Raw genomic sequence first — 26,211 nt, forward strand, 5'->3', positions numbered from 1 at the left:
TCCTCCCCTGCTCAGCTCTGCAGCCAGATGGAGCAGCTGGAGCGGGAGAACCAGCAACTGAAGGATGGAGCTGCCAGGGCAGGCGCTGCCCCAGCCGGGAGTGTTGTGGATGGTGAGCTGCTGAGGCTGCAGGCAGAGAACACAGCCTTGCAGAAGAATGTGGCAGGTATAAACAGGCCCCTCTTGGGGATGCGGGAACCTCGGAGATTGAGCAGGGTGTTTCCCCCTGGAGGAAGGGGTAGGGCTTCAGAATGAGGCTTGGCCCTGCCATGAACCTCTGTATAACTTCAGACAAGCCATTTCACCTCTGAGCCAAAGCTTCCTCATCTACAGAATGCTTGTGGTTATGTCTGCCACCTGGAAGATTCCAGTAGAGTTCAGATGATGAGTGGTATCTTTCTGAGTTGGGTTCAGTGCCTGGTACCTACCAAATGTTACAGGTTAGCAGATTGAACATCAGAAAGGAGCTGTTTGCTAAACAGAGAAAGTGAATGAAGGAACTTTCAGAAAACTCTGAGCCCAGATTGTCAATGGGGTCTGGGATGAAGGCTCAAAGAAACCTTGGTAGAGTGTGGGAGGGTCCCAATGTGGGGATGTTTGGAGAGTAGATGGGGCTTGTGTGGTGGGTTGTATTTCGGTGATCAGGAGGGAGACTTTGTAGGTTGGGTTGAGGATTAGGAGGTTATAGAATTCAGCTGTAAGTAGCAGATAGAGGATGGTAGGCGGCACCTTGGAGGGCTATGGGTGGGGCCTGGGGTGCAGGGAGTGGGGCTCAGGAAACCAGCTTGGACTGATTTGATGGTAGACGGGGTTTCAGTGGATGGTGGGGCCTAAAAGATTTTTTTAAAGGTTTTTGTATTTATTCATGAGAGAGAGAGAGAGACAGAGACACAGAGACACAGAGACACAGGCAGAGGGAGAAGCAGGCTCCATGCAGGGAGCCCAATGTGACACTCGATCCCAGGTCTCCCGGATCATACCTTGGGCCGAAGGCAAGCGCTAAGCCACTGAGCCACTCAGGGATCCCGTAGGGCCTAAAAGATTTATGAGGAGTGTGGATGGGGCTGAGCCTTTGTCTTGTTGGCTTTTGGTCATTTGGGGCAGGGTCTGTTCTACCTGAGGGGTCCAAGGCCCACTTTTCCATCTACTTGAAGCATGGCAAGGGTCTTCAGAGACCACCTCACCCATCATATACTTATGTTCTACCCACCAGCCCTGCAAGAGCGCTATGGGAAAGAGGCTAGGAGATCCCAACCTGCCAGTGAGGGCCAAGGAGACCCCCCGGGGGGCCAAGCCTCCACCGTCCCAGCCCCCATGCCATTGGCGGAAGTGGAGTTGAAGTGGGAAATGGAGAAGGAAGAAAAGAGATTGCTCTGGGAGCAATTGCAAGGCTTGGAGGTGAGTCTGACCCTGTTGGGGCTGGGGTGGCAGGAGGCAGGCAGGTGCCCTAGGTCTGCCTATGGTCACATGGAGATGTCTGTGACATCACCAACATCACCAACTCGTGGGCTGATGGATTAGTGGGGCAGGAGGGCAGGGGAAGGCACAAGCCTTAACTCCCCTTTTGCTGATATTAACTCTCTCCCTCCTCCTTCCCCACAGAGCTCAAAGCAGGCTGAAACATCCAGACTACAGGAGGAGCTTGCTAAGGTAGGGCTGAGCTTTCCCTGGACTTTCTCCCCACCTACCATGCTTCCCCTGGCAGGGTATAAGGAGCAGAGTACCTACTCCATGTCAAAGCCTTAGTTTCATCATCTGTGAAATGGAGAAACTCACATTTATATCTGAGTTGCTTTCGACATGGAAGAAACTAAGGTGGTTCCTCTGTCTTGTGGATGGCAAGCCCCATCTCTCCCTCCTGTGTCCTCCCAGCTCTCCTGGTTTATCCATCCATCCAAGCATTTATAGACTATTGGCTTTTTTCTAAAAAAAATATTTTATTTAGGGCAGCCCTGGTGGCCCAGTGGTTTGGTGCTGCCTTCTGCCTGGGGTATGATCCTGGAGACCCACAATCGGGTCCCACGTCAGGCTTCCTGCATGGAGTCTGCTTCTCTCCCTCTCCTTCTGCCTGTGTCTCTGCCTCTCTCTCTCTCTCTCTCTCTCTGTCTGTCATGAATAAATAAATGACAAGCTTAAAATTTTTTTAATTAATTTATTTATTCATGAGAAACACAGAAAGGAGTGGGGGTAGAGGCAGAGACCTAGGCAGAGGGAGAAGCAGGCTCCATGCAAGGAGCCTAATGTGGGACTCAATCCCAGATCCCAGGGTCACACCCTGAGCCAAAGGCAGACGCTCAACCGCTGAGCCACCCAGGCATCCCTAGACTACTGGCTCTTAGGAACTGGAGACCCAGTGATGAGGCAGACAATAATGATCCTGCTTTCTAGGCCTTCTGCCCTAGCCATTCTTTTTTTAAAGATATTTATTTACTTTATTTTTATTTATTTTTAGTTTTTTAAAGATTTCATTTATTTATTCATGAGAGACACATAGAAAGAGAGAGGCAGAGACACAGGCAGAGGGAGAAATAGGCTCCAAGCAGGAAGCCTGATGTGGGACTCGATCCCAGGACTCCGGGATCACGCCCTGAGCCAAAGGGAGACACTCAACCGCTGAGCCAGGTGTCCCAAGATTTTTATTTATGTCTTAGATAGAGCCAGCAAACAGAAGCAGGGGGAGCAGCAGGCAGAGGGAGAGGGAGAAACAGACTCCCCGCCTGATGCATGGCTTGAACCCAGGACCCCGGGATCATGACCTGAGCTAAAGGCAGACACCTAACTGACTAGGCCACTCAGGTGCCCCTGCCCTAGCCATTCTATGATGTGGCTGTCAGTCGATATGTTGGGGGCATGAATGCTGGCTTTTGGAGCCTGAGGGAGCTAGGTGGAGATCATGTTGTTGCCATTGACCACCTGGGCAACCAAATTACTTAATCTTTCTGAGGCTCAGTTTCCCCATTTATAAAACCAGTAGTCCTCGCTTCTCAGGACTGTTTTGAGGATTCCACAAGATAACATAAGTAACTCCAAGCTTCTGGAAAGGACTTAGTGAAAAATGTCTATAACTACTAAATTTATTTTTGTCTTTACTAAAATGTTATCACTTGTCTGTACCCCCACCCCTTCCCAAGCTCTCTGAGAAACTGAAAAAGAAACAAGAAAGGTAAATTTCTTTGCTTCCTGAGACAGGGGCAGGGGCTTGCGGGGGGACCAGCTGGGAAACCAGCTTGTGGAACTGACCCATTTATGTCTGTCTCTCTGTGCCCAGTTTCTGCCGTCTGCAGACAGAAAAGGAGACACTATTCAACGACAGCCGGTAACTAGCAGGGGTGGGTGTATATCCAGACAGTGGGGACAGTGCCCAGCAGAATTGTCTGAAGACCACAGAGGCAGAGCTGGGAGATAGGGCCTCAGGGCATGGTCACCATGCCCCCCATCATCCCCAGGAATAAGATTGAGGAGTTGCAGCAGAAGAAGGAAGCTGATCTCAAAGCCCAGTTGGCTCGCACTCAGAAGCTGCAGCAAGAACTCGAAGCTGCCAATCAGGTGAACAGCTGGATTCTGGGATTGCTGGGATAGAGGCCAGGGCTGGGAGTCCAGGGAACACTGAGGTCTACAGAGACTAGTTGGGGAATCCAGTAGTTCCTGTGTTGGAAATATAGGGACTGGGTGGGTCCCAGGGACCTCCAGGAACTAGGAAAATGGGAACTAGGGAGCCCCGAGAGCTCTAGGAGTTAGCCTTTGAGTCTGTATGAATCAAAGATCTCAGGGGGTGCTGAGGACTTGGAGGCTGTGTACCACAAGTTCAGATGAATCTGAAACTGCTGGGGGATTGGAGACAGGAGTCTGGAGAAATCTGTGGTCACTGAGGACTTGGACCAGGAGCTGGAATGAACCTGAACTCCCTGGATGTTGGGTGACTTTAAGACCTATGGGATCTGGATAGATAGAACTTTCAAGGGTAGACAGGTGGGCCTGGAGGCTAACTGTATTTGAGGCCTTCAGGGTATGGGGGCTGCTTTGTGGGGCTGAGACAACTAGAAAGTTGGATCACTTGCTCTGAGTGATCCTAAGACCTCTGGACACTATAAATAAAAAAAAATTGGTGAATCTAAGACATCCAGAGACTGAAGCAAAAGTCTAGGTGGGGGTAGCCCAGGTGGCTCAGCGGTTTAGTGCCAACTTCAGTCCAGGGCGTGATCCTGGAGACCAGAGTCCCACATCGGGCTCCCTGCATGGAGCCTGCTTCTCCCTCTGCCTGTGTCTCTGCCTCTGTGTGTGTGTGTGTGTGTGTCTCTCATGAATAAATAAATAAAATTTTTTTAAAAAGTCTAGGTGGGTGTCAGGCTCCTGAGAGTTAGGGGCTAGGGAACTTTAAAGCCTCCAGGCTTACCTCCTAAGGCAGGTGAGTCTGAGATCCGTTGGATTAAGGGATACAATGGTTTGTGGGTTTAAGCCCCTGAGAGCTGGGGACAGAGTCTGGGTAAAACTGGGTCTTCAGTTACCTGTGTCTGAAGATTCCCAGAGATTGGGGACAGAAGTGGCAGGTGGGGGGGTGGTTAGGAGCTGGAAACTAGGAGATTGTATGAGTTTGAGACCTCTAGGGTTTGGGGCTCTGAGTTTGGGTGGGCCCTGTGTGTGACTCTTGGGAGCTAGAGACACAGAGATGGAGTATATCTGAAACCCGTGGGTGTTGGGGTCAGGAGTCTGGGTGAAGCTATAGCCTCTGGAGGCTAAGTGTGTCTGAGAATTCTGGTGCCTCCAAGCCAGAATCTGGGTGAGTGTGAGCCATCTACGGATCAAGGGTGGGGTGAGTTTGAAATCCCCAAAAGCTTAGGGTTTGTTTTTTTTTAGATTTTATTTATTGATTCATGAGAGACATGGGGGGCGGGGGAGAGAGAGAGAGAGGGAGAGAGAGGCAGAGACACAGGCAGAGGGAGAAGCAGGCTCCATGCAGGGAGCCTTACGTGGGACTCAATCCTGGGTCTCCAGGATCATGCCCTGGGCTGAAAGCAACGCTAAACTGCTAAGCCACCTGGGCTGCCCAAGCTTAGGTGTTTTTCTAAGATTCTTAGACCTGGAATACAGGGTCTGAGGCCCCTGGGGTAATGACTTAGAATTTGGGTGAGCCTGAGTCTGACAGCTGGGTAGTCTTAGGACCCTCAAGTGCTGGAGACATGCTATCAGGTGGTCAGAGAGGGAGTCTGTACAGTTACATGCTCCCCAGGAGATGCTGAGGTCTGTAACAGGTTCCCCTGACCTGTTCCCTCCAGAGCTTGGCGGAATTAAGAGATCAGTGGCAGGGGGAGCGCCTGGAGCATGCAGCAGCTCTGCGAGCCCTCCAAGATCAGGTACCTGGTACCGGGCAACTTCTGGGAGGTGGAGGGGTGAGTAGGTGGGGGGCAGCCTCTGCAGGTATTGTACAGGCAGGGAAGGCCCCAGGGGATTGTGTTTCCCATGGTAGTGGTGCATGTGCACTCATGTGCTTCCTTTCTTGGCCATGGGTGGGTCCTGTCCCCCTGTTCTGGACCCACTCTCACATGTTTTGGGGATGGGGCCAGGTATCCATCCAGAGTGCAGATGCACAAGAACAAGTGGAAGGACTTCTGGCTGAGAACAATGCCTTGAGGACTAGCCTGGCTGCCCTGGAGCAGGTATAGGATACTTGGGAGCTGTCACTGATCCCTCTCCAATTTCCCATCTCTTTCTGCTTCTGATCCACATTAGGGCAGGGCAGTCTGGACCTCATGCTGTTCTGCCTCTGTTTCTGTTTGATCCTCAGGTTCTCCTTTCTCTCTTTCTTTCTTTCTTTCTTTTCTTTCTTTTCTTTCTTTCACATAAGCAGCAGGAGGTGAGGGGCAGGGAGAGAGAGAGAGACAGAGAATCTTAAGCAGGTTCTATGCCCAGCATGGAGCCTGATGCCGGGCTCGATCTCACAACCCTGAGATCATGACCTGAGCCGAAATCAAGAGTCAGATGCTTAACCAACTGAGCCACCCAGGTGCCTCTCTCGGCTTCTTTTTCTGATGGTTTCCACCTCTCTTCTCTCTGGCCACCCACCCCTGCTTCTCTCGCGTTTTCTAGTTTCTCTCCAGTAAAGGACAAGAAGTGTACTAATCTTAAGTGTTCATTCAGTGAACCATATCTACCTGTTGGTCTGTCTATCTCCATGTGGCTACCACCCAGATCGAGATTTAGAGCATTTTCAGCACCCCAGAAGGTCTCTTTTGCCCTTCCCAATCAATATTTCCCCAGAAATAACCACTCCCCTGAAATTCTTTCTCTTTCCTCCTGGCTCTCTTCCCGCCTGCCTTCTTGTCTCCCCAGAACCGGGAGACTCAAACCCCTATGTCTGGCCCTTGGGGGATGGGACGGCTTTTCACTCTGCTTCCCATCACCCCCGTTCATCCCAGATCCAAACAGCAAAGACCCAAGAACTCAATACACTCCGAGATGAGAATGCTGGGCTGGCAGCTGATTTGCAGCAGCGGCAGACTGAGTATGAGGAGCTCATGGGACAGAAAGATGACCTCAACTCCCAATTGCAGGTGACCTCTTTAGCTCCGACCTGGCTTCTCCCACTTCCCTCACACTGGCTCTGTGGGATCCTCCACAAGGTGCAGGCAGGAGGACTGTGGAGTTGGGAGCATCTGGGTTCCAATCTGGTCTCCTAACTTATTAGTACCTTGGGTCCCAGACCATATTTTCCTTCGCTGAGACTGAGCCTCTGCAGTTAGACAGGATAGCCATTTCTGAGTCCATGGAATCAACTGGAATCACAGTAGATTAGGTTAAGTAAGATAAAAGTTTAGATCTCTCTCATAGAAGTGTTCAGGTGGGTTGTCTAGGGATGGAATGATGGCTTTGCCATGACCCAGGTTTCTTCCACATTGCTGCCTTCAACTCAAGACTTCTGTCTTGGTAGCCAGGATGCTTGCCCAGGCCCTCCCTTCATCATGTTTGTTTTCCATCTGGAAAGAAGGAGGAAAGAGGGATGGTCCCAGCATGGCCCTTTCCTTTCTGAGCATAACCTATGTTATCCTCACCACTTCCACATCTGGAAATTAATCATATGTTCACACCTCACCACAAGGTAGGCAAGGAAAAGTCACCTTGACAACCCTGTGTGTCTAACTATGAAATTTCTTGCTAGGGTCAGAGGGAAGAATGCAGAGAAGGCTGGGGAAATTGCTAGCAATGTCTGCCCTGTTTCTTATCTAGAAATAGAGAGAACAATACCAATTTTACTGGGGTTAAGGGAGACCTGCCTACCAGAGGTGTCCTGGGCGACAATTGCCTCCCAGAGGCTCTTTTTTTTTTAAAGATCCTATTTATTTATTTATTTATTTATTTATTTATTTATTTATTTGAGAGAGATAGTGTGTACAAGTAGTACAAGCAGGAGGAACAGCAGGCAGAAGCAGAGGGAGAGGGAGAAGCAGGCTCCCTGCTGAGCAGGGAGCCGTACACAAGGCAGGGCTTGATCCCAGGCCCTGGGGATCTGGGATAGTGAGCCACCTGGGAGCCCCCCCACCCCAGGCTCTTGATCAAACTCCTTTCCTCTGTCCCCCTCATTAGGAGTCATTACGTGCCAATAGTCGGCTCTTAGAACAGCTTCAAGAAATCGGGCAGGAGAAGGAGCAACTGACCCAGGAACTACAGGAGGCTCGGAAGGTGGGCAGCTCTGGAAGGTGGGGAGCTGGGATGGGGAGGGATTGGCCCTAGTCTGTGGGAAGGGAGCAGGTATGTGGGCCAACATCATGGGAACAGCAAAGGATGGAAAGTGACCAGTGCCATGTGGCTAGGTGAGTGACTCAGCTAGTTCTGGGGCTATGGGAAGGAGGCACAGTTGAGCCTATTCCTTGGGGCCTGGAGAGAGCAAGGTAGGCCTTGTCTGATGTTGAAGAGGATAGCTGACTGGCATCCTCCCCCCTTGCCCACACTGCCCCTTCCTGCCACCAGAGTGCCGAAAAGCGGAAGGCCATGCTGGATGAGCTGGCAATGGAGACACTGCAGGAGAAGTCCCAGCACAAGGAAGAGCTGGGAGCCGTCCGACTAAGGCATGAGAAGGAGGTGCTGGGGGTGCGTGCCCGCTATGAGCGCGAGCTCCGAGAGCTTCATGAAGACAAGAAGAGGCAGGAGGAGGAACTCCGTGGGCAGATTCGTGAGGAGAAGGTGGGTGGGTGGGTGATAATGTTTTTCCATCCCCAAAAAAGGGAGCACAGCATCACTGATGGGGCTAGGGGATAGTGTGGCTGTGGTGCCCACCCCTCCACCTGCCCCACCCCACCATGACGGTCTTCCTTCTCCCAGGCTCGAACACGAGAGTTGGAGAATCTCCAGCAAACGGTGGAGGAACTTCAAGCTCAGGTACATTCTATGGATGGAGCCAAGGGCTGGTTTGAACGGCGCCTGAAGGAGGCCGAGGTAAGTCAGTGCCTAATGAGGCACCAAGGACTGTTAGGTGACACCCATGCCACACTAGGGGACTGGGGTGGTCAGGCCCCAGAACATTCTGAAACACTCTGGACTCAGGTCTCCCTGCAGCCTCACCAGCTCCAACAGCAGCCTTCAGGGGATCAGGGGACAGTCAGCAGTAAGGTAGACTGTTGGAGGCACAGATTTGAAAAGACAGCCCTGCCTTCTGAAACTGCTTCTGTCAGGAAATTATTGTAATATCCTGATTTTATTTGAACAAGGACTTTTACTGCCAGTTTGGGGGAACACTCATAATAGTACCTAAGAGGAAGTATCCTGCAATAGGGAAGAGCACAGAGGCTGGAGGGAGTCATGATTTGTCTGGGTCTGAGTCCTGGCTAGGCCACTTGCTAATAACTGTGGGCAACTTACCTGGCCTGTGGCCTGTTTTCTTCATCAATAAAAAAAGGGATAATAATAGTATCTGCCATGTGGGTATTATGGGAAGATGATATAATATGAGTCAATGAGCGTAAAATCCCTATAACATTCCCGGCATGCAGTAAGTGATGTGTTATATTTTGTTAGAACAAAACCAAATCAGATGCACATGTCAGTTGGTGATTTAAATGGCGCAGCCTCTAGATGTGCCACTCCTGTGTACTGCCTAAGGGCACACAGTACTCCGTGTGGGGGTGTCTTCTGCATGCCTGCAGGCCCCTGCTGCCATCGCACCCTGGACTGGCCGTGCCGTCCTCTGAGGGGGCCATGGCCAGACAGAGACTTGTCCCATAGGAATCTCTGCAGCAGCAGCAGCAGGATCAAGAGGAAGCCCTCAAGCAGTGCCAGGAGCAGCACTCTGGCGAGCTGAAGGTACCCACTGCCTAATGGTGTTCTCCTCTCTCCTGGGAGGGCCGGGCTCTGGAGGGGGTGCCGAGCCCTGGGGGTGGGGTGGGGAATGGATGTTTCCCAGGCAGAGGCCTAGCTTCCTCCTGGTTTGCAGAGCAAGGAAGAGGAGCTACAGGGCCTGCGGGATCAGCTCCAGCAAGCCCAGGAGGAGCGGGACTGCCATCTGAAGACCATCAGCAACCTGAAACAGGTCACTTGCCCCTCCAGGGGCCCAGACACACCCTGGGCCATGGTGTAGTCACAGGGCAGAGGTAGGGAAGGCCCAGCATGCAGCCATCCTGGCAGCCTCTAGCTGTGCATTTCGTTGGCCCACAGGAGGTGAAGGACACAGTGGACGGGCAGCGGATCCTGGAAAAGAAGGGCAGTGCTGCGGTATGATGGGGAGATGGTCAAGCATGCCCCTGCCTCCAGCCTGTGGGACCACTGGGCCTCAGCCTGCCTCTGTCGCCCCTATTCCCCACAGCTCAAGGACCTCAAGCGGCAGCTACACCTGGAGCGGAAAAGGGCCGATAAGCTGCAGGAGCGGCTACAGGACATCCTTACCAACAGCAAGAGCCGCTCTGGTGAGGGGCCTGGACTCAGAGGGCAGGACAAGCGAGGGGTGGGATCGATGGGCAGGGGCGGGGGCGAGGGGCGGGCTTGGGCCCTAGGGCCAGAGCTGCTTCCTGCACCTGCTATGCTGGGCTCCCCTGCACTTTCTGCCCCTCTTGAACTTGGTCTGTCTGTCTCTCTTTCTCCTGCTCTCTGCCTTGCCTTCTTCCGTGTCTCTCCTCTGTTTTGATCTCTCTGTGCTGTGTCATGCCATCTCTCTCTCTCTCTGTCTCTCCCTACTTTCTCTCTCCTTTTCTTCTGCTGCTATTTTCTTCTTTGTCCCTTTAACACATTCTCTCTCCCGTTCATCCCCCCATTTTTGTCTGCATCTTGGCTGGATCTTCACAACCCTCTCATGCACATCCCCACACCTCACCAGGTATCTCTAAATCCCCTGTATCCATTCTCTCATTCTGTAAATGTGGACTGAGCCCATGTGCTCACATCTGGGGTCCTTGATAGTAAACCCCCTGAAATACTGTCCTCCAGGAGCTCCTAGTTGAGCTAGGGAGACAGACTTACATTCAGATAGCAACACTGTGGCGTTATCACATTCAGCTAAAATCCATGTTCTTTCTGCCACTCTAGGCAGAAGATAAAACAAAAAACCTTGGGTTGCTTTGGACTTTTTTAAAGAAGGAAATGGCCTATAAATATGTTTAAATAAATAGATATAATGTAGTGGTGAGGGCTCTGGTGCATCTCCCATGTCTCAAGCTCAGAGAAAACTTGCTCCCTTGTCCTCCCCCTGCAGCCATAAGCTCTTGCTGGAGATCCTTGGAGAAGGGATGTCAGCCCTTCTCCCGGATACCGGGAAGCAGCTGCAAGAGTGGAAACCCAAGCTCAGTGGGCCTGTTTTAAGTGACATGGCAAAAATGGATGCATCTCTCACTCCATCTCTGTGTCTCTGAGGCATTCTCTCTCCTGAAGTCACCTCCCTTTATAAAGGAGTTTTGTTTCTGTTTTCTACACATTAGTGTACAAATCAACAAGCAGATTCCAGTGGTCCTTGTCCATAAAGAAATGCCGATTTAGGGTCACGTTTACATGTCTGTCTCCATCTTTTCCCCCCCCCCTTGTCTCTGCTCGGACTTGTGTCCTCTCATCTGCTGTGGCTTGCTGTCTGTCTTGGTTTCTCTTCTGCGTGTGGTCTTGCCCCTGGGCTCTCTCCAGCCTTGGGTCCTCTTTGTATGGACCCCGAGTCTGAGTGCATACATCCCTTGATGCCCATATGTGTCCACACTGCCCACTCCTTCCCAGCCTCTTCACCTTTGTTTCTCTTCTGGCAGATGCGTTTGCCCAGAGAGGCAACTTTTCTTTTTTCTGTTTCTGCCTCTCCTGTCATACTGTCCATTTCCACCTTTCCCATGCCCCAGTGTTACTTTACCTCATTCCATCTCTGTCAAATCTATTTCTGCCTCTTCCTGCCAGTCGCTGCCCTGGGACCCTAGGGGATTGGGGCTCAGGTTTCTCTTCCTTCTCTACCCAAGGCCTTGAGGAGCTAGTTCTCTCAGAGATGAACTCACCCAGCCGGACCCAGACTGGGGACAGCAGTAGCGTCTCGTCCTTCAGCTACCGGGAGATTTTGCGGGAGAAGGAAAGCTCCACTGTTCCAGCCAGGGTAAGGGGCAAGGAAGAGCTGACAGCCCAGCTTCCCCTACCCAAACTCTGGGATCCTCCTTAGGCCCTCCCTTGTAGCCATCTGCCTCTCTGGGCCTAGCATACACATTTTCTTAGCAACTTTTCTCTAAGCTTGACAGCTCAGATTCAGATTGCCAAATTGAGGATAAGCAGATTATTCTCTCTGTCCCTCTGCTCTCTCATCTGTGATGTGAGCTAATTCCACCTTTCCCGGTGTCATAAAATATGTAGCTTATAGCAGGTGCATGATCATGTAGGAGGTCCTTTTATCCAACTCACAATTATCACTTGCTTACTTTCGTCTATTGTGTCAGCTTCCTGGCCAGCCACTTTTATTTGGAAATCCATAAGTAGTATGTGTACCGTGTAGAAAAATTTTAAAAACACACACATGCAAGTTTTTTTTAATCCAAAGAAACTACCTCTTCACCATCCAGAGATCACCACTATAAACCCTTGGTTCAATACCCTTCTAGATCTTGCTCTCTTTCTTTTTCAAAAAGATTTTATTTATTTGAAAGAGAGAAAGAGCAAGTAGGGGAAGAGAGAGAGGGGGAATCTCAAGCAGACTCTGTGCTGAGTATGGAACCTGACGAGGAGCTTGATCTCATGACCCCGAGATCATAATCTGAGCTGAAACCAAGAGTCAGATGCTTTAACTCACTGAGCCACCCAGGTGCACTTCTTTCTTAAACCTTAATGAAATTATAAGTAACCTGTTGATCAGCTGATCTTTATCCTCCCAATTTCTTAAATTTTTATCTCATCTAGTACTTAGACCTTAATCGTATTTCTTTGGTTGGCCCTAAAATGTCCTCTATTGGGCAGCCCCGGTGGCTCAGCAGTTTAGCGCCGCCTTTGGCCCAGGTTGTGATCCTGGAGACCCAGGATCAAGGCCGCTTCGGGCTCCCTGCATGGAGCCTGCTTCTCCCTCTGCCTGTATCTCTGCCTCTCTCTCTCTCTCTGTGTGTGTGTGTGTGTGTGTGTGTCTGTCATGAATAAATAAAATCTTTTTTAAAAATGTCCTCTATTGCTAGTTTTATGAAAATCAGCATTCAGTTTCAGAGCACATGTCACATCCGGTTGCTTTATGTCCTTTAAGTCTCTTGAGTCTAGTGTGGTCACTTTGTTTTTCATGACACCAACCTGTAGAAGAAACCCACCAGGTGACCTGCAGAAAGTGTCCCACCTGTTGTGTTTTCCTGCTGGTTTCCTAGTGGTATTATTTAGCTTGTTCCTCTGTCCTACGGTTTTCCTGTCAACTGGAAATAAAACCTCTTATGCTACAGCCTCTCCCTTCATCCTCTCAATGAGGAAATAATGTGGTGGTTCCTTTTTTTTTTACAGATTTTATTTATTCATGAGAGAGAGAGAGAAAGAGAGAGAGAGAGGTAGAGGCAGAGACAGAAGCAGGCTCCCTGTGTGGAGCCTGATGACGGGACTTGATCCCAGGACCCTGGGATCATGACCTGAGCCAAAGGCAGATGCTTAGCTGCTTAGCCACCCAGGTGCCCCAAAGTGGTGGTTCCTATGTCCCCCTTTAGGCAATGGGAGACCCAGAGTCTCCGTGGGTGCTGAGACTTGCCTACAGCCCCTGTTGCAGAGCCCACCTTCATCCTGCCCTGGCTTCCTCTTAGCCCCTGATCCTGTCTGGGGCAGGCAACAGCACTAAGCCTGGACTGGCCTCTCCCATCCTTTCCCTGCAGTCCTTATCCAGCAGCCCTCAGGCCCAGCCTCCACGGCCAGCAGAGCTGTCAGACGAGGAAGTGGCTGAGCTCTTTCAGCGCCTGGCAGAGACACAGCAAGAGAAATGGATGCTGGAGGAGAAGGTGCTATCTGCCTGCTTGTCCTCACTTGGCACACCCTTGGAGAGGAGGCTGGGGCGGGGAGTGGGGAGGTCTGACTGGGCCCCTTGTTACGTGTAAACATGCTGGGCTACCATGCAGGTGAAGCACCTGGAAGTGAGCAGTGCCTCCATGGCGGAGGACCTTTGCCGGAAGAGCGCCATCATTGAGACCTATGTCATGGACAGCCGGATTGGTCAGTACCTTCTCACCAGCCTCACCCCTCCCCCGAATCTGGCCTCTGACCTGCCTCTTCCTCTCCTCCTTCCCCACTGTCTCCTGTCCTCTTGCAACTCAGCAAAAGTACTGACAAGGCCACAGCTGCTAGAGGGGGTGGGGAAGAGCAGGCCAGGCCTGTCCCTGTGTGTGTCTGTCTCTTACTTCCACTCTTCCATTCTGTCTGGGTATCTATCATTGCTCCATTCTCCTTTCTCCAGCCTGGCTCTGTCTCTCTCTCCCTCCTCTCCTCTCCCCATCTCTTCTTTCTGTCGCACCTCGTCATCTAGTATCACTGTGGCTACTGCCTGTCTCTCCTGTGTCTCCTCTGGAAGTCTTCATCCTCAGCATGTAGGACCCTTCAAGGGTCCTTAGCTCTTCCTCTCCCTTCTTCCACTGTATCTCCTCTTTTTCCCCCTTCCCCATCTTTGTTTCCTTTGTTCCTTTCTTTCAAACCTCGTCCTATCCCCGTTTCTCCCTTCTTAATCAGAACCACGCGGACTATGAGCTGACTATGCGCTCTGTGTTTTGCATGCTATCAGAGACATTTTTCTAGCTCTGCTAGTTGGTGATTATCCCCATTTCTCAGGGCCACACAGCCAGTAAGCAATGGCCAGGTTTCACATGGCAAAACCTCTGCCTGCTACGTCACACGGCTTCTCCCCCACCTTTCACCCCCACTCTCTGTCTCCCTTTTCTGCCCCATCTATGTTGTCTCTCCGGCTCTGCCGAAGGGGTGGTTCTCAGCCTGGGCCCTTGCAGATGTGTCCGTGGCAGCAGGCCACACAGACCGCAGTGGGCTGGGCAGCGTTCTGAGAGACCTAGTGAAGCCAGGCGATGAGAACCTTCGGGAGATGAACAAGAAGCTACAGAACATGCTGGAGGAGCAACTCACCAAGAATATGCACTTGCACAAGGCGAGTGTGGCCTACCAGCCTACCCATCTCTCTATCTAACCACCTGCCTCCTTCACCACTCAGCCCCATGGGTCATCTGCCAGCACCCAAACCCTCCTCTCCCGCCCTACCCCCCCCCACCCCATTCACTGAGCACACCTCCATCCTCACCTCCCCATCCTCCAGTCAACTCACTTGCTCTCACTTTTGTCTTTCACTGTTCGTCCACACATCTGTTCGTGCACACAGTCAGCTGACTTGCCCATCAACCCTGCCTTACTTGCCCATCTGCCCCCTACCCATCTAATCATCTGCCCCATGTCTTTCCACCCATTTCCTGACATACCTCCTCTCTCTCTCTCTCTTCCCTACTCATCAGTCACCCCTTTTCTTACCTTTACCCACCCACCCAGTGACCTGCCTGCCTACCTGTTATCTTCCATCTGTCCTCTGAACCATTCATTTGCCCACCTGTTTGCCTACCATGGTCCACCATGCATCCACCCACTCATCTACTTGCCCATCCTACCCCCCAGCTATTTCCCCCATTTCTGGGGGAGTCAGAAAGGATGCAGACCCAGCCCCTGCCTCTGAGAAGTAAGCTTACCATTAAGTAGAAAAACTGGTGGCAAGGTGAGGGTTGTAAACTCTGGCCACACCACACACAGCAGGTGATCTGCTCCCATTTCCATATTCCTAGGTTCCCTTCACCTGGGAGGCTCCCTATTTCCCCCTCCCCCCACCGGCCTCCCACATCTTTTCCATGTCCAGCCCACTGCTGAGGCTCTGTGAGCCTCTCCAGATACCTTCCTGTGCCAGACTAGACATAGCTGGGCATTGATTAATGAGGTGAGAAGGATAACACCCCAAGTTTAGTGAGGGAGCTTCCTCTGCTGCTTTCTCTAGTCCCTGATGGCTTGTTTGTTTCTTAGGACATCGAAGTTCTCTCCCAGGAAATTGTGCGGCTCAGCAAGGAGTGCGTGGGGTCCCCTGACCCAGACCTAGAACCGGGAGAAGCCAGCTAAAGACCTGCGGGCTGTACCTGCTCCCTCCCCTCCCCACCCCCCAGGACACCATCCCCTTGGGCTGTGGTGGGAAAATGGGGCTGCCACCAAAATCAAATAGGTTGGGAGACTGGACATTAAAGGGGTTGAAGGCCTGATGGCTGGTGTTAGTGACCCTGTTTTAGGGCAGAAGCCCCTGGGGAGTGGGGATCCTGAGGGGAGGGGCAGGGATTTCTCGTCTTTCTTGGCCCTGGCTCCCAGAGGCTTTTGCCTTCATCTCTGCATGAACTCTCCCTCCCCAGAGACCAACTGTTTTTTTTATTTTATTTTATTTTTTAATTTATGTCTGGAAGCCTGGCTACCCTGCATTTGGGATTGGGGATGTTGGGTGGGGCGCAGTCCGTGTTCAGCATTCTAACAACATGTGTGTGTATGTGTAAAGGCTGCAGCCAAAATACCATCTGGCCAGATGGGCCCACCCACGGACTGTCTACTCTCATTCTTTCCAACCAGGAGGGATGTGCTGGGGATGGGGAGGTCACACCATTGGAATGGGGAGGGAGGTCTGCAGCTGCGATTTTACTCTTTCCCCTACCCTCTGTTAACTGTCTCCATTTACTGTGGGCCCATCCCTCTGACTGGCACAGAAATACCTGCAAATATGTATGTGGGTGGATGTGTATGGGGTATGGGCGTGGAGGAGGGGGTTGGGCAGATGAGAGGATAAGTGGTTGGATGGACTGATGGATAAATAAGTGGAAGGTTGCTTGGATCAATGATGGAGAGGTTGAGAAATAAATGGGCAGATGGATGGAGAGGTGATTGGATGAGTAAATGGATAGATGAATAGGTCAGAGATATAAGTGGACAGATGGATGGCCAGGAGAATGAATGGATGGATGAGCAAGAGTAAAGAGTAGGTAAATAAGTGATGGGCAGGGCTATTGATGGACAGATCGATGGGTGCAGGGGATATGTAAGGATAGGGTGGCAAATAGGTGGGTGGGGTGAATATGCAGATGGAAAAGTGAATGGGTGGATAGGGGGATAGGTAGAGCAATTGGTTGTCTGGGTGGGAAAATGGATGGATAGATGCGTAGGCGGTGGGCAGAAGGATGGAGAAATGGTCAAACAGGAGTGTGATGAGTGAGCAAACCAAAGATTATGTGGGTGGGTAGATGATTGAAAGGGGAAAACTGGTCCTGCCTTATTTCTCCCCCACTTCACCACACCTCTAATTACTAAAAATTTGGCTTCCCTTGTGTGCCTTGCCCCACGCCATCCCCTCTCACATCACTCCATTTAATGCCCCCACCCACCCACAGCGGTGCAGTCAAGTTGGGGTAACTCCATCCGACAGCTGAGGATGCAATGCAAGTCACTTGCTCAAGGACACAGCAAGTCTGTAGCAAAGCTGGGGTTCAGACCCACCCATGGTCTGAGGCACTGGGTACCCATTGCTCTGTGGCACCTGGGAGCAGAGCCCTCTAGGGGACAAGACTTGAGTCAAGGCTCCTGGACACAGATGGATGAGGCAGACTGCCCCCTCAGAGAGGGGTCTGCCTGGGAAAGAACCTGGTATGGGGGTGGGACCTGGCTTGTCCCCATCCTGGCTTGTCCCCATTCATACTCCTTTTACTCCCTATTTCCCTGTGTGAAAACTGGATGGTGCTCCATTCCCACATCAACAGTCTTGGTCAGAGCTGGGCTCTAACCCGCGCGCCCCCACACCCAGGGAGTAATCTTTGGGGTCCTGGCCATCTAGAGAAATGCCCCCACCAGTCCCTCCATCCACCCCCTTCTCCAGCCCTTCTACTGCATGGGGGCAGGGAGGGGACACAGCGCTGCATCATTCCCCATGGCACTCCGCTCTGGGGCCATTAACAGACGCCTCCCCATCGATCGGATCTGCTAAGTGCTGCTGATTCAGACGGGTGGGGGTGGGGGCCCCTGGGGGCAGAGGGGGTAGGCGCTGGGCAGGAAGAGGGGGGAGTCCAGGAAGGAGGTGGGGAGAACTGGCAGAGCTCCCTGCCACCCCCATTTTCCAGATGACGCGACTGAGGCCCAACCAGCTTTGTAGGAGGCGGAGTCTCCCCAGGGTCCCTCTCAGGCTGTCCTAGGGGAGGGGGCTCTGGGAGCCACGAGGCCCCTCCCTGCCTCTCTCCAGCTCCCGGCGAACTCAGAGGGGCGGGGAGAGAGAACCAGAGGAGGAGGAGAACTCGGGCAGCTCTGCAGAGGGGGGCAGGAGCTCCGGTGTTTGGTACCCCCAGCCCCACCGCTGTGGCCGCTGCTGCAGCGGGGACTCAGGTGAGGACGGCCCTTGGGGAGGGGGAGGGGGCCACCAACAGTGCTGTCCTTGTCCTTCCCTGGGCCAGCCCCCACGCCCCAGCCTGTCCTGGGATAGTCCCCAGGGGTTCTGCTGGACCTGGTCCTTCCAGGGAGCCAGCCCCCTCCCCCTGCCTGTGCTGCCTTCTCCTCTCCCGGGCCTGGCTGTGGCTGCTTCTCCTCTTCTATCGCCGCTGCTGCTCCGGCCACTGCCCAGCACACACCGCCAGCCCCTCGGGGTGTGGTTTCCCCAGACCAGCCCCTAACGGTGGGACGCAGCTTTCCCCACCCCCCAGGCCTCCCCCTGCTCCTCCCGCAAGGCCCATCAGCCCCCCCTCTCTGGAGACACACCCAACTCTCTTCAACACCCCACCCCGCTCTCCAACCCATTTGGGGGGGGGGAACCCCCTCCTCCTAGTCTTTATCCATCCTCTGGATGCTCTGGGGCTGTGCCCAACTTCCAATTGAGCCCCAGGGGGCTTCCTCAGGCCCCTTTCCTCCTGGAACTCTTGAGAGGATGGACTAGACTTTCTCAGCAAATCCCCCCCATACCCCTCTCTCTCTCAGACACCTCTCAGTCTCTGAAAAATAACCTAGCCACAAATTGACCCCTTTGGACACCCCACTCTCTCCTCCAGCCCCTCTAGGGGGCTTCACCTGACCTTCCTTCCCCAGAACTCCTGTAGAGTGTAGACACCCCCCCCCTCAGGCTATTCTTGGCAGCTCCAGGCACTCCCAAGACACCTTGCAGCCTCTTTACAACCTCCTGGTTCTATAGCCACCTCTTCTGAGAGCGAACCCCTTTCCTGAAACCACAAGGGAGCTCCAATCCCCTAATCTTTTCCCTAGAAGTCTTGAGGGTGTGGAAGAGCCACCTCGCTTTTCTCAGGCCCTCTAGACAATCCCCCCCCCAAACACTCTCGGCCTCTTTTAAACACCTCTGGTCCCATTTCTACCCCTCTGTGGCTGCCTCTGTCCCCTCTCCAAGCCCACGAAGGGGTCCCAGTCTCACCTGCCATCAGAACTCCCGAGAGTGTGGACAACTTCCTGGGGTTTCTTGCTGCCCCCCAAGACACCCCAGATCTCTTGCAGACACAGTGCTGAGCCCTCTAGAGCCATCTCAGTCTCTCCAAACACTCCTTCAGACGCTTCTTGGCCCCTCTAGGCGCCCCTTTTCTGCTCCTCCCCATGCCCCCTAGCCCCTTCTAGGCAGGTCCCCCAAGAGGTCCCCCAAGTCCCTCTCAGACCAGCTAAATGCCCCCCAAGCCCCTGACCGTCTCTCTAGTCCCTCCTGGTTCCTCTCAGCCTCTGTAGACACCCCCGTTTGCTTGTGCGAGTGGCCCAGGGCCTCTCCAAGCCCCTACCATCCTGGAGACAGCCACACTCTCCTAAAGGCCACCCCCCAAGTCTCCGTGGGCCTGGGGAGCGGCAGGATGGCGGCGGGCGTGGCCACGTGGCTGCCCTTCGCCAGGGCGGCTGCCGTGGGCTGGCTGCCCCTGGCCCAGCAGCCCCTGCCCCCTGCACCGGGAGTGAAGGCTTCCCGAGGGGATGAGGTTCTGGTGGTGAACGTGAGCGGACGGCGCTTTGAGACCTGGAAGAACACCCTGGACCGCTACCCAGACACACTGCTGGGCAGCTCGGAGAAGGAATTCTTCTATGACGCCGACTCTGGCGAGTACTTCTTCGATCGTGACCCGGACATGTTCCGGCACGTGCTGAACTTCTACCGCACGGGCCGACTGCACTGCCCGCGGCAGGAGTGCATCCAGGCCTTCGACGAGGAGCTGGCCTTCTACGGCCTGGTGCCCGAGCTCGTGGGCGACTGCTGCCTCGAGGAGTACCGGGACCGCAAGAAGGAGAACGCCGAGCGCCTGGCGGAGGATGAGGAGGCCGAACAGGCGGGGGACGGCCCCGCCCTGCCGGCCGGCAGCAGCCTGCGGCAGCGGCTCTGGCGGGCCTTCGAGAACCCGCACACGAGCACCGCGGCCCTCGTTTTCTACTATGTGACGGGCTTTTTCATCGCCGTGTCGGTCATTGCCAACGTGGTCGAGACCATCCCGTGCCGCGGGCCCGCGCGGCGGCCCCCAAGGGAGCAGCCCTGCGGCGACCGCTTCCCCCTGGCCTTTTTCTGCATGGACACGGCCTGTGTGCTCATATTTACGGGCGAGTACCTCCTGCGGCTGTTCGCCGCCCCCAGCCGGTGCCGCTTCCTGCGGAGTGTGATGAGCCTCATCGACGTGGTGGCCATCCTGCCCTACTACATTGGGCTCTTTGTGCCCAAGAACGAGGACGTCTCGGGTGCCTTTGTCACCCTGCGCGTGTTCCGGGTGTTCCGTATCTTCAAGTTCTCCAGGCATTCCCAGGGCTTGCGGATTCTGGGCTACACACTTAAGAGCTGTGCCTCTGAGCTGGGGTTTCTCCTCTTTTCCCTTACCATGGCCATCATCATCTTCGCCACTGTCATGTTTTATGCTGAGAAGGGCACAAACAAGACCAACTTTACTAGCATCCCTGCGGCCTTCTGGTATACCATTGTCACCATGACCACACTTGGGTGAGTGCAGACTCTGTTGGGAGCTGCCCAATCAGCTACACACTCACTTTTTTTCTGTAAGATTAAAGAGGTTAGATAAATTATCGCTTTTTCTCCATTTGCGCCTCGGTCCGCTCTTCTCTAAAAATGGAGGGAGTTGGACTAATCTCCAAAACCCTTGCAACTCTGGCAATGCCTTCCCTTTCCAGGTCAGTTGACTCAGGTTCCAAGGATGTTCTTAGCTGCGCTCTTTCTGTTGATCTTGTTCTCTCTGGACCTGTTTACCCCCTGTGTCAAATGAGAAATGATGATCCCTTCATCATCTAGAGGGGATTTGGTGACATCATGGTTGTGAAAGTTCTCTGAAAGTTTCTGTTGTAGGATACCTAGGTACTGGCTTTCCATTACCTCCTTTTCCCATCTTGAGGACCCATGTCTCCCAAACATCCAGAATCATCCGCTGTATGGGGTACTACCTCTGTGGCTTTGTGATTCTTGATGTGCTCCAGGATGAGGTATTTTCTGCATTATTTTTTGTAGTGTTGATCCTTGAGAGGGAACAGTTGGGATAAAGGCATCAAATGGAATCACCAAACTCATGTTGTTCTTAAAGACATTGTCTAGGGCAGATACTGCAATCCTTCTCTAAATTTCCATCGCTGAGGTAAGGTGTACAGTTGCTGCTCAGGATCTGTTGGATGGATGAGTTGGGGCTTGCTTGGTGCTTTAATACAAGTACAGAAAAGTTGATTCGAGGTTTTTAAGGAGTAGAAATTAATTCCGGTCGAAGGTTCAGAATTGGATCGACAGTGAGCCCTGAGAGTGGGTTGGAACTGGGTCTTGGAATGCCTTTTACCCTAGTGAGTCCTCACAACAACCCCAGGAGGGTGGACAGCTGCCTGCGTCTCATAGTTGAGGACACAGTCTGAGATGACACATCACAGACCAGAAATGGCCAAGTTGGAGAGACTTCTAAATGAGTCAAAACAAAGAAATAAGGAGCAGCCATTCTGAAGGGGGGGTCACGGACTGAGCAAAGGCCTTAGAGGCTGGGACTGCGGAGGCTGGGCCTGCAGGGTGGGAGGGGGGAATCTAACTGGTCCCATGGTCAGAACAAAAATATGCTGTGTGATCTTGAGCTAGTTATGGAACCTCCCTGAGCTTTGGTCTCCCCACCCCGACCCCGTGAAACAAGTTGGTAAGATTGGCACTGTACCATCTCTGTGGGAGAGGAGGTGGCATGGAAAAAAGGAGGAGGGAGTTTCCAGGCTCCCCCCCCCATTTTTTCATATGAGAACAATTTCAAGGCTTCTTCTGGGGTAATAAGATGGGGTCCTACTTAGAGAAGGCAAGACAGATGTAAGCAAAACTAACAGAGCACTTCTCCCAAGATTCAGAGCCCCTCAGCTGGCTTGTGGTGCTGGGACTCTCTCCCCAGGAGACTATATTTACTGCCTATGACTTCCTCCTTCTCCCCTCTGCTTGGTATTAATAGATTTCCAGCTGACTCAGATGCTCAGTGCACAGCTCAGATGGGGGCAGCAGATGGTAGGAGCCACGGGCCAATTTCTCATTTGACCCCCACTGGTGGCCAGAGAGGTCTTTCCCCCATTTTGCAGAGCAGAGAAACTGAGGCTCAGAGAGTTTCAGTGCCTGGCCGGGGTCGCAGAGTACATCGGGTTGGATGGGATGGAGTGGTAGAACGGACAGGTGGGTGGGCACTTTTCTTGACCTTGGCTTACTTCCCCTGGCCCCAGCTATGGAGACATGGTGCCCAGCACCATTGCTGGCAAGATTTTTGGATCCATCTGCTCCCTCAGTGGTGTCCTGGTCATTGCACTGCCTGTGCCAGTCATCGTGTCCAACTTTAGCCGCATCTACCACCAGAACCAGCGTGCTGACAAGCGCCGAGCACAGCAGGTAACTGCCTCTTCTGTCTTTGTACCCGTTACCCATTCCCCACACCCCAAGCTAGTGCACTCTGTGTCTGCCCATCTGACCCTTTATATTCTCCTCTCTCTGTAGAAGGTGCGCTTGGCAAGGATCCGGTTGGCAAAGAGTGGTACCACCAATGCCTTCCTGCAGTACAAGCAGAACGGGGGCCTCGAGGTGGGGAGGGGCCTGATTTGGGGTTGGGGGTGAGCAGTGACAGGAGGAGGAAGCTTCTGACCTCATCCCTCTGCTCCTCCATCCACTCTAGGACAGTGGCAGTGGGGAGGAACAGGCGCTGTGTGTCCGGAACCGTTCTGCTTTCGAGCAACAACATCACCACCTCCTGCATTGTCTAGAGAAGACGACGGTGAGGCCTGATGAGAGGTGGTGTGGCAGAATGAAGGGAGGGGTTCCTCTGCGGCCAAGCCAGATCCCTCCCTGGGATGGGGGGCTACTTCTTGTGGAAATCACACAGGGCTTTCTGGAAGAGGCCCCAGTACAGCTGAGCCTTGCAGGGTGGGCAAGGGAAGGGAAGTGAGAGTGACTTCCAAAAAGGAAGGAGCAGCCTAAGCAAAGGCCTAGGGGTAAAGCCAGTTCCTCTGTGCTGCCTTGTGACCATGCCTCTCATCTTCCCACAGTGCCACGAGTTCACAGATGAGCTAACCTTTAGCGAGGCTCTGGGTGCTGTCTCACTGGGGGGCCGCACCAGTCGCAGCACCTCCGTGTCCTCCCAGGCAGTGGGGCCTGGCAGCCTGCTGTCCTCCTGCTGCCCCCGCAGGGCCAAGCGCCGTGCCATTCGCCTTGCCAACTCCACTGCTTCAGTCAGTCGTGGCAGCATGCAGGAGCTGGACACACTGGCAGGGCTGCGGAGGAGCCCTGCCCCTCAGAGGTAAGCACTCCCACCTGCTGGCTACCCCCTGGGGAAACTCAGAGCATGGACCGGGTTGGGGAGGGGCAGGGTCTGAGATTTCACGACCTTGACCTTCTGGAATTTATATTCTAGTGGAATGAGACTGTTAATAAACACACAGATGATGTAGTGTGTTAAGTGCCAAGAAGAAAAATAAATCAGGGCTGGGGGACAGAGTACAGAACAGGGTATAATACAGTTTATTTTTTTAAAGATTTATTTATTTGTTTATCTATTCATTCATTCATTCATTCATTCATTCATTCATTCATGAGAGACACAGAGAGAGAGGTGGAGACATAGGCAGAGGGAGAAGCAGGCTCCTCACAGGGAGCCCAATGTGGAACTCGATCCCCGGACCCGGGATCACACCTGGAGCCAAAGGCAGATGCTCAACTGCTGAGCTACCCAGGCGTCCCTATGATGCAATTTAAATAGTGTGGTCAGGGAAGGCTTTGTCAAGGTGACTGAAGGAGGGGAGGGAAGGAACTGTATGGATATCTAGAGGAAAAGCAGTCAAGACAGAGCAAACAGCCTGTGCAAAGGCCCTGAGGCAGGAATGGGTCTGCGTGTTTGAGACACAGCCAGGAAACTACTATGAGTAGAGTGGAGTGAGATAGGGGGAGAATAGTAGGAAGTAAAACCAGAAAGGAACAGGGACAAGGTTGTGTAGATATTACAATAGATCATTGTGAGAATTTAGGCATTGTCAGGAGTCACTATAACAAAGAACATTTTTGTATGTGTGCTCATTATGTTCCAGGTGCCATTCTGAACATTTTGTAGCACTTCTTATTCTCATTTAATCTCCACAGTGACCTATGAGGTAGGAAATACTGTTATTCCCATGTGTGCTCATTATGTTCCAGGCCAAATACTTTGTAGCATTTCCTATCTCATTTAATCTCCACAATGACCCTATGAGGGGGCATGTTATTCCCATGCTACAGATGAAAAAGAAAGGAGAGGTTTAGAGGGGCCAAAGTGAGACCAGAATTTTAACCCAGGACCTCCTGATGCCAGAGCCCTCACTGGGCACTATCATAATTGAGGATGTAGGTGAAGCATTTGGCACAGTGTCAGGGACCCAGTAGGCACTCAATAAATGTCATGATTGCTGTGGCAAGTATTAAGATGACCTTTTAAGAAGATTGTGTCTCCCCACCCTTATCTACAGCCGCTCAAGCCTCAATGCCAAGCCCCATGACAGCCTTGACCTGAACTGCGACAGTCGGGACTTTGTGGCTGCCATCATCAGTATCCCTACCCCTCCGGCCAACACGCCAGATGAGAGCCAACCTTCCTCCCCCGGTGGTGGCGGTGGGGCCAGCAGCACCCTCAGGAACTCCAGCTTGGGCACCCCTTGCCTCCTCCCAGAGACTGTCAAGATCTCTTCCCTGTGAGCTGTGGGCCCGCCCATCCAGAGGGCCCTCTCAGTTCTTGGGGACTCCTTTCCAAAGCCATATTTTGGGGAGGCGGAGAGGGGCAGGCCTGGGGACCCCTTCTGCCCCCCACTGAGAACTATGCAATGGAGTTTCATGGAATGGCTTACCTGTGTGGGGAAGTAACCAGGGAAGGGGAAACTTTCCCCACCCCAGATAGTTTTTCCAGGGGGCACTGAAGTGCTGGGCTTCCTCAGCAAACCCCCCCACCCCCCAGCCTCCTTGCTCCAGCACACTGGGACTGGCCTCTCTCCCCCCAGCTGGCCTCCTGCATGCTGCTCCACTTGGGCACCTGGGCTCCCACCTGATATATGAGCTCTGGCCTGAGAAGGAGAGATGAGATTTCCTCTTCTATCTGGCTGGGCTGTGGAGGTTTGGGGGTTCAGAGAACCTTCACCTCTGATCTGGCCTCTGGGAGACATCCCCACCCTCCACGAAGCCCAACACCTCCCTGATTCTGAAGCTTGGAATGCAACCACAGGCTTCCTGGGCTGTGGCCTCAGCAGTGACCTGCCACCATCCCCTGCCCTGCCTTGGCTCAGGGGTCAGGCTGCCTTTCCCAGTACACACAGATAGCACAAACACTACTCCCCTCTCCTGGCTGCTGGAAACAGGTCCCTTCAACCCTGTCCTCTGCTGGGCCCCCAGCAAACTCGAGCAATAGCAGCTGCTGCTGTGACATTATGCAAAGCCCCTGCCCAGTCTGCTGCAGTATTTACACCTGCCCTAATCAGAGGGGCCACCTCCAACTCCTCCTCTCTTCTCCTCTGGTTTGCTTCCTTTCTGGGTTGGGCTGGAGTCTGGACTGGCTGAGATAAGAGCCTAGTAGCCAGCGAGAGCTGGGCTGTGTTTGAGATCATACCTGATTCCATGTTATTGGGCAGGAGTCTAGAAGCATCAGGGGCTGAGACCTGGGTTGTTCCCAAACTCTGGGAGTTGTAGGAGGGCAGGAGGGACTTCTTGATCTCTATCTCTTCCTCCTCCTCCCCCACCCCAACAACACCTTTTCACATATTCCTCTTTCTTTTCCCTCTCGGGTCACCTTCCGGAATTCTGTGTCTGCTCTCAGGCTGAAATCAGGCATCATCTCAGGTTCCCTGTTCCCCAGCACTGTCCCCGTGGAGCTGGTGGCTGCCAAAGATGTAGTTTCCATCAGTCAATAAAACCTGAGAGGAGAGATGAGGATGAGCACCTCCTGGCTCTGTGGGTTCAGAGGCTGGGTTGGGCTGAGGGGTTCAAAGTACTCTGGTTTCAATTTCTTTCAACTTGGAGAAAGGCTGGTATGGGTGCAGGTATTGGGAGGTCGATGGTTGGTGACATGTTCTGGAAGATGGGGATCTAGGAGAACTTAAAAGAAGGTGGTTTGAAGAACTGAATCTACAGCCAGCAAAGCAGGCCAGGAAGTCTGGAGACATGCCCCTAGGACAGCATCTGCTCCAGCTCTCTCACTCACAGATGGGGAAACTGAGACCCAGAGTGGCATATGCTTGGTTAGAGGAAACTGAAACCCAGGCTTCCTGACAGCAAATGGCTCTGAACTGAATCTTAAT

General features: G+C 53.0%; 2 protein-coding genes across 6 annotated transcripts in view; both read left to right on the top strand.

Annotated features, from left to right (window-relative positions):
- The window catches only part of GRIPAP1 (GRIP1 associated protein 1), a 23,609-nt gene extending 7,607 nt beyond the window's left edge, over nucleotides 1-16,002 (top strand). For 2 of the 3 annotated variants that reach the window (XM_077888649.1, XM_077888651.1), the window contains 21 exons: nucleotides 16-166; nucleotides 1,214-1,398; nucleotides 1,603-1,650; nucleotides 3,132-3,163; nucleotides 3,269-3,316; nucleotides 3,447-3,546; nucleotides 5,274-5,351; nucleotides 5,562-5,654; nucleotides 6,414-6,548; nucleotides 7,579-7,674; nucleotides 7,963-8,175; nucleotides 8,314-8,427; nucleotides 9,214-9,291; nucleotides 9,422-9,517; nucleotides 9,643-9,699; nucleotides 9,791-9,890; nucleotides 11,409-11,539; nucleotides 13,266-13,388; nucleotides 13,506-13,599; nucleotides 14,382-14,536; nucleotides 15,448-16,002. In XM_077888649.1, the coding sequence (XP_077744775.1) occupies nucleotides 16-166; nucleotides 1,214-1,398; nucleotides 1,603-1,650; nucleotides 3,132-3,163; nucleotides 3,269-3,316; nucleotides 3,447-3,546; nucleotides 5,274-5,351; nucleotides 5,562-5,654; nucleotides 6,414-6,548; nucleotides 7,579-7,674; nucleotides 7,963-8,175; nucleotides 8,314-8,427; nucleotides 9,214-9,291; nucleotides 9,422-9,517; nucleotides 9,643-9,699; nucleotides 9,791-9,890; nucleotides 11,409-11,539; nucleotides 13,266-13,388; nucleotides 13,506-13,599; nucleotides 14,382-14,536; nucleotides 15,448-15,540 (2,220 nt within the window). In that variant the 3' untranslated portion in view covers nucleotides 15,541-16,002. The remainder of the gene's footprint in view (nucleotides 1-15; nucleotides 167-1,213; nucleotides 1,399-1,602; nucleotides 1,651-3,131; nucleotides 3,164-3,268; nucleotides 3,317-3,446; nucleotides 3,547-5,273; nucleotides 5,352-5,561; nucleotides 5,655-6,413; nucleotides 6,549-7,578; nucleotides 7,675-7,962; nucleotides 8,176-8,313; nucleotides 8,428-9,213; nucleotides 9,292-9,421; nucleotides 9,518-9,642; nucleotides 9,700-9,790; nucleotides 9,891-11,408; nucleotides 11,540-13,265; nucleotides 13,389-13,505; nucleotides 13,600-14,381; nucleotides 14,537-15,447) is intronic. The other variant, XM_077888650.1, reaches the window with a different exon arrangement.
- Nucleotides 16,003-17,585: 1,583 nt separating this feature from the next.
- Nucleotides 17,586-25,849, top strand: KCND1 (potassium voltage-gated channel subfamily D member 1). Of its 3 annotated transcripts, XM_077888654.1 has the most exons (8): nucleotides 17,586-17,826; nucleotides 19,150-20,398; nucleotides 22,135-22,297; nucleotides 22,403-22,486; nucleotides 22,578-22,676; nucleotides 22,948-23,198; nucleotides 24,397-24,618; nucleotides 25,731-25,849. In XM_077888654.1, exons 2-8 carry the CDS (start codon nucleotides 19,278-19,280, stop codon nucleotides 25,822-25,824), a joined length of 2,034 nt encoding a protein of 677 aa, XP_077744780.1. In that variant the 5' UTR covers nucleotides 17,586-17,826; nucleotides 19,150-19,277; the 3' UTR covers nucleotides 25,825-25,849. The 3 variants fall into 3 exon arrangements, with proteins under 3 accessions (XP_077744780.1, XP_077744779.1, XP_077744781.1); XM_077888653.1 differs by lacking the exon at nucleotides 17,586-17,826 and having other exon boundaries at nucleotides 17,833-20,398; XM_077888655.1 differs by lacking the exon at nucleotides 17,586-17,826 and having other exon boundaries at nucleotides 17,833-20,398; nucleotides 24,397-25,849.
- Nucleotides 25,850-26,211: the final 362 nt, after the last annotated feature.

This window comes from Canis aureus, chromosome X (assembly GCF_053574225.1).
Source record: "Canis aureus isolate CA01 chromosome X, VMU_Caureus_v.1.0, whole genome shotgun sequence".
Classification (NCBI taxonomy): Eukaryota; Metazoa; Chordata; class Mammalia; order Carnivora; family Canidae; genus Canis; species Canis aureus.

What these genes read in the sequence shown, in the direction of transcription:
- KCND1 (XM_077888654.1), top strand. Translation starts at nt 19,278, where the DNA reads ATGGCGGCGGGCGTGGCCACGTGGCTGCCCTTCGCCAGGGCGGCTGCC. An exon ending in GTCACCATGACCACACTTGG is followed by an intron (nt 20,399 to 22,134) that starts GTGAGTGCAGAC and finishes CCCTGGCCCCAG; the next exon opens with CTATGGAGACATGGTGCCCA. An exon ending in ACTGTCAAGATCTCTTCCCT is followed by an intron (nt 24,619 to 25,730) that starts GTGAGCTGTGGG and finishes GTCTGCTCTCAG; the next exon opens with GCTGAAATCAGGCATCATCT.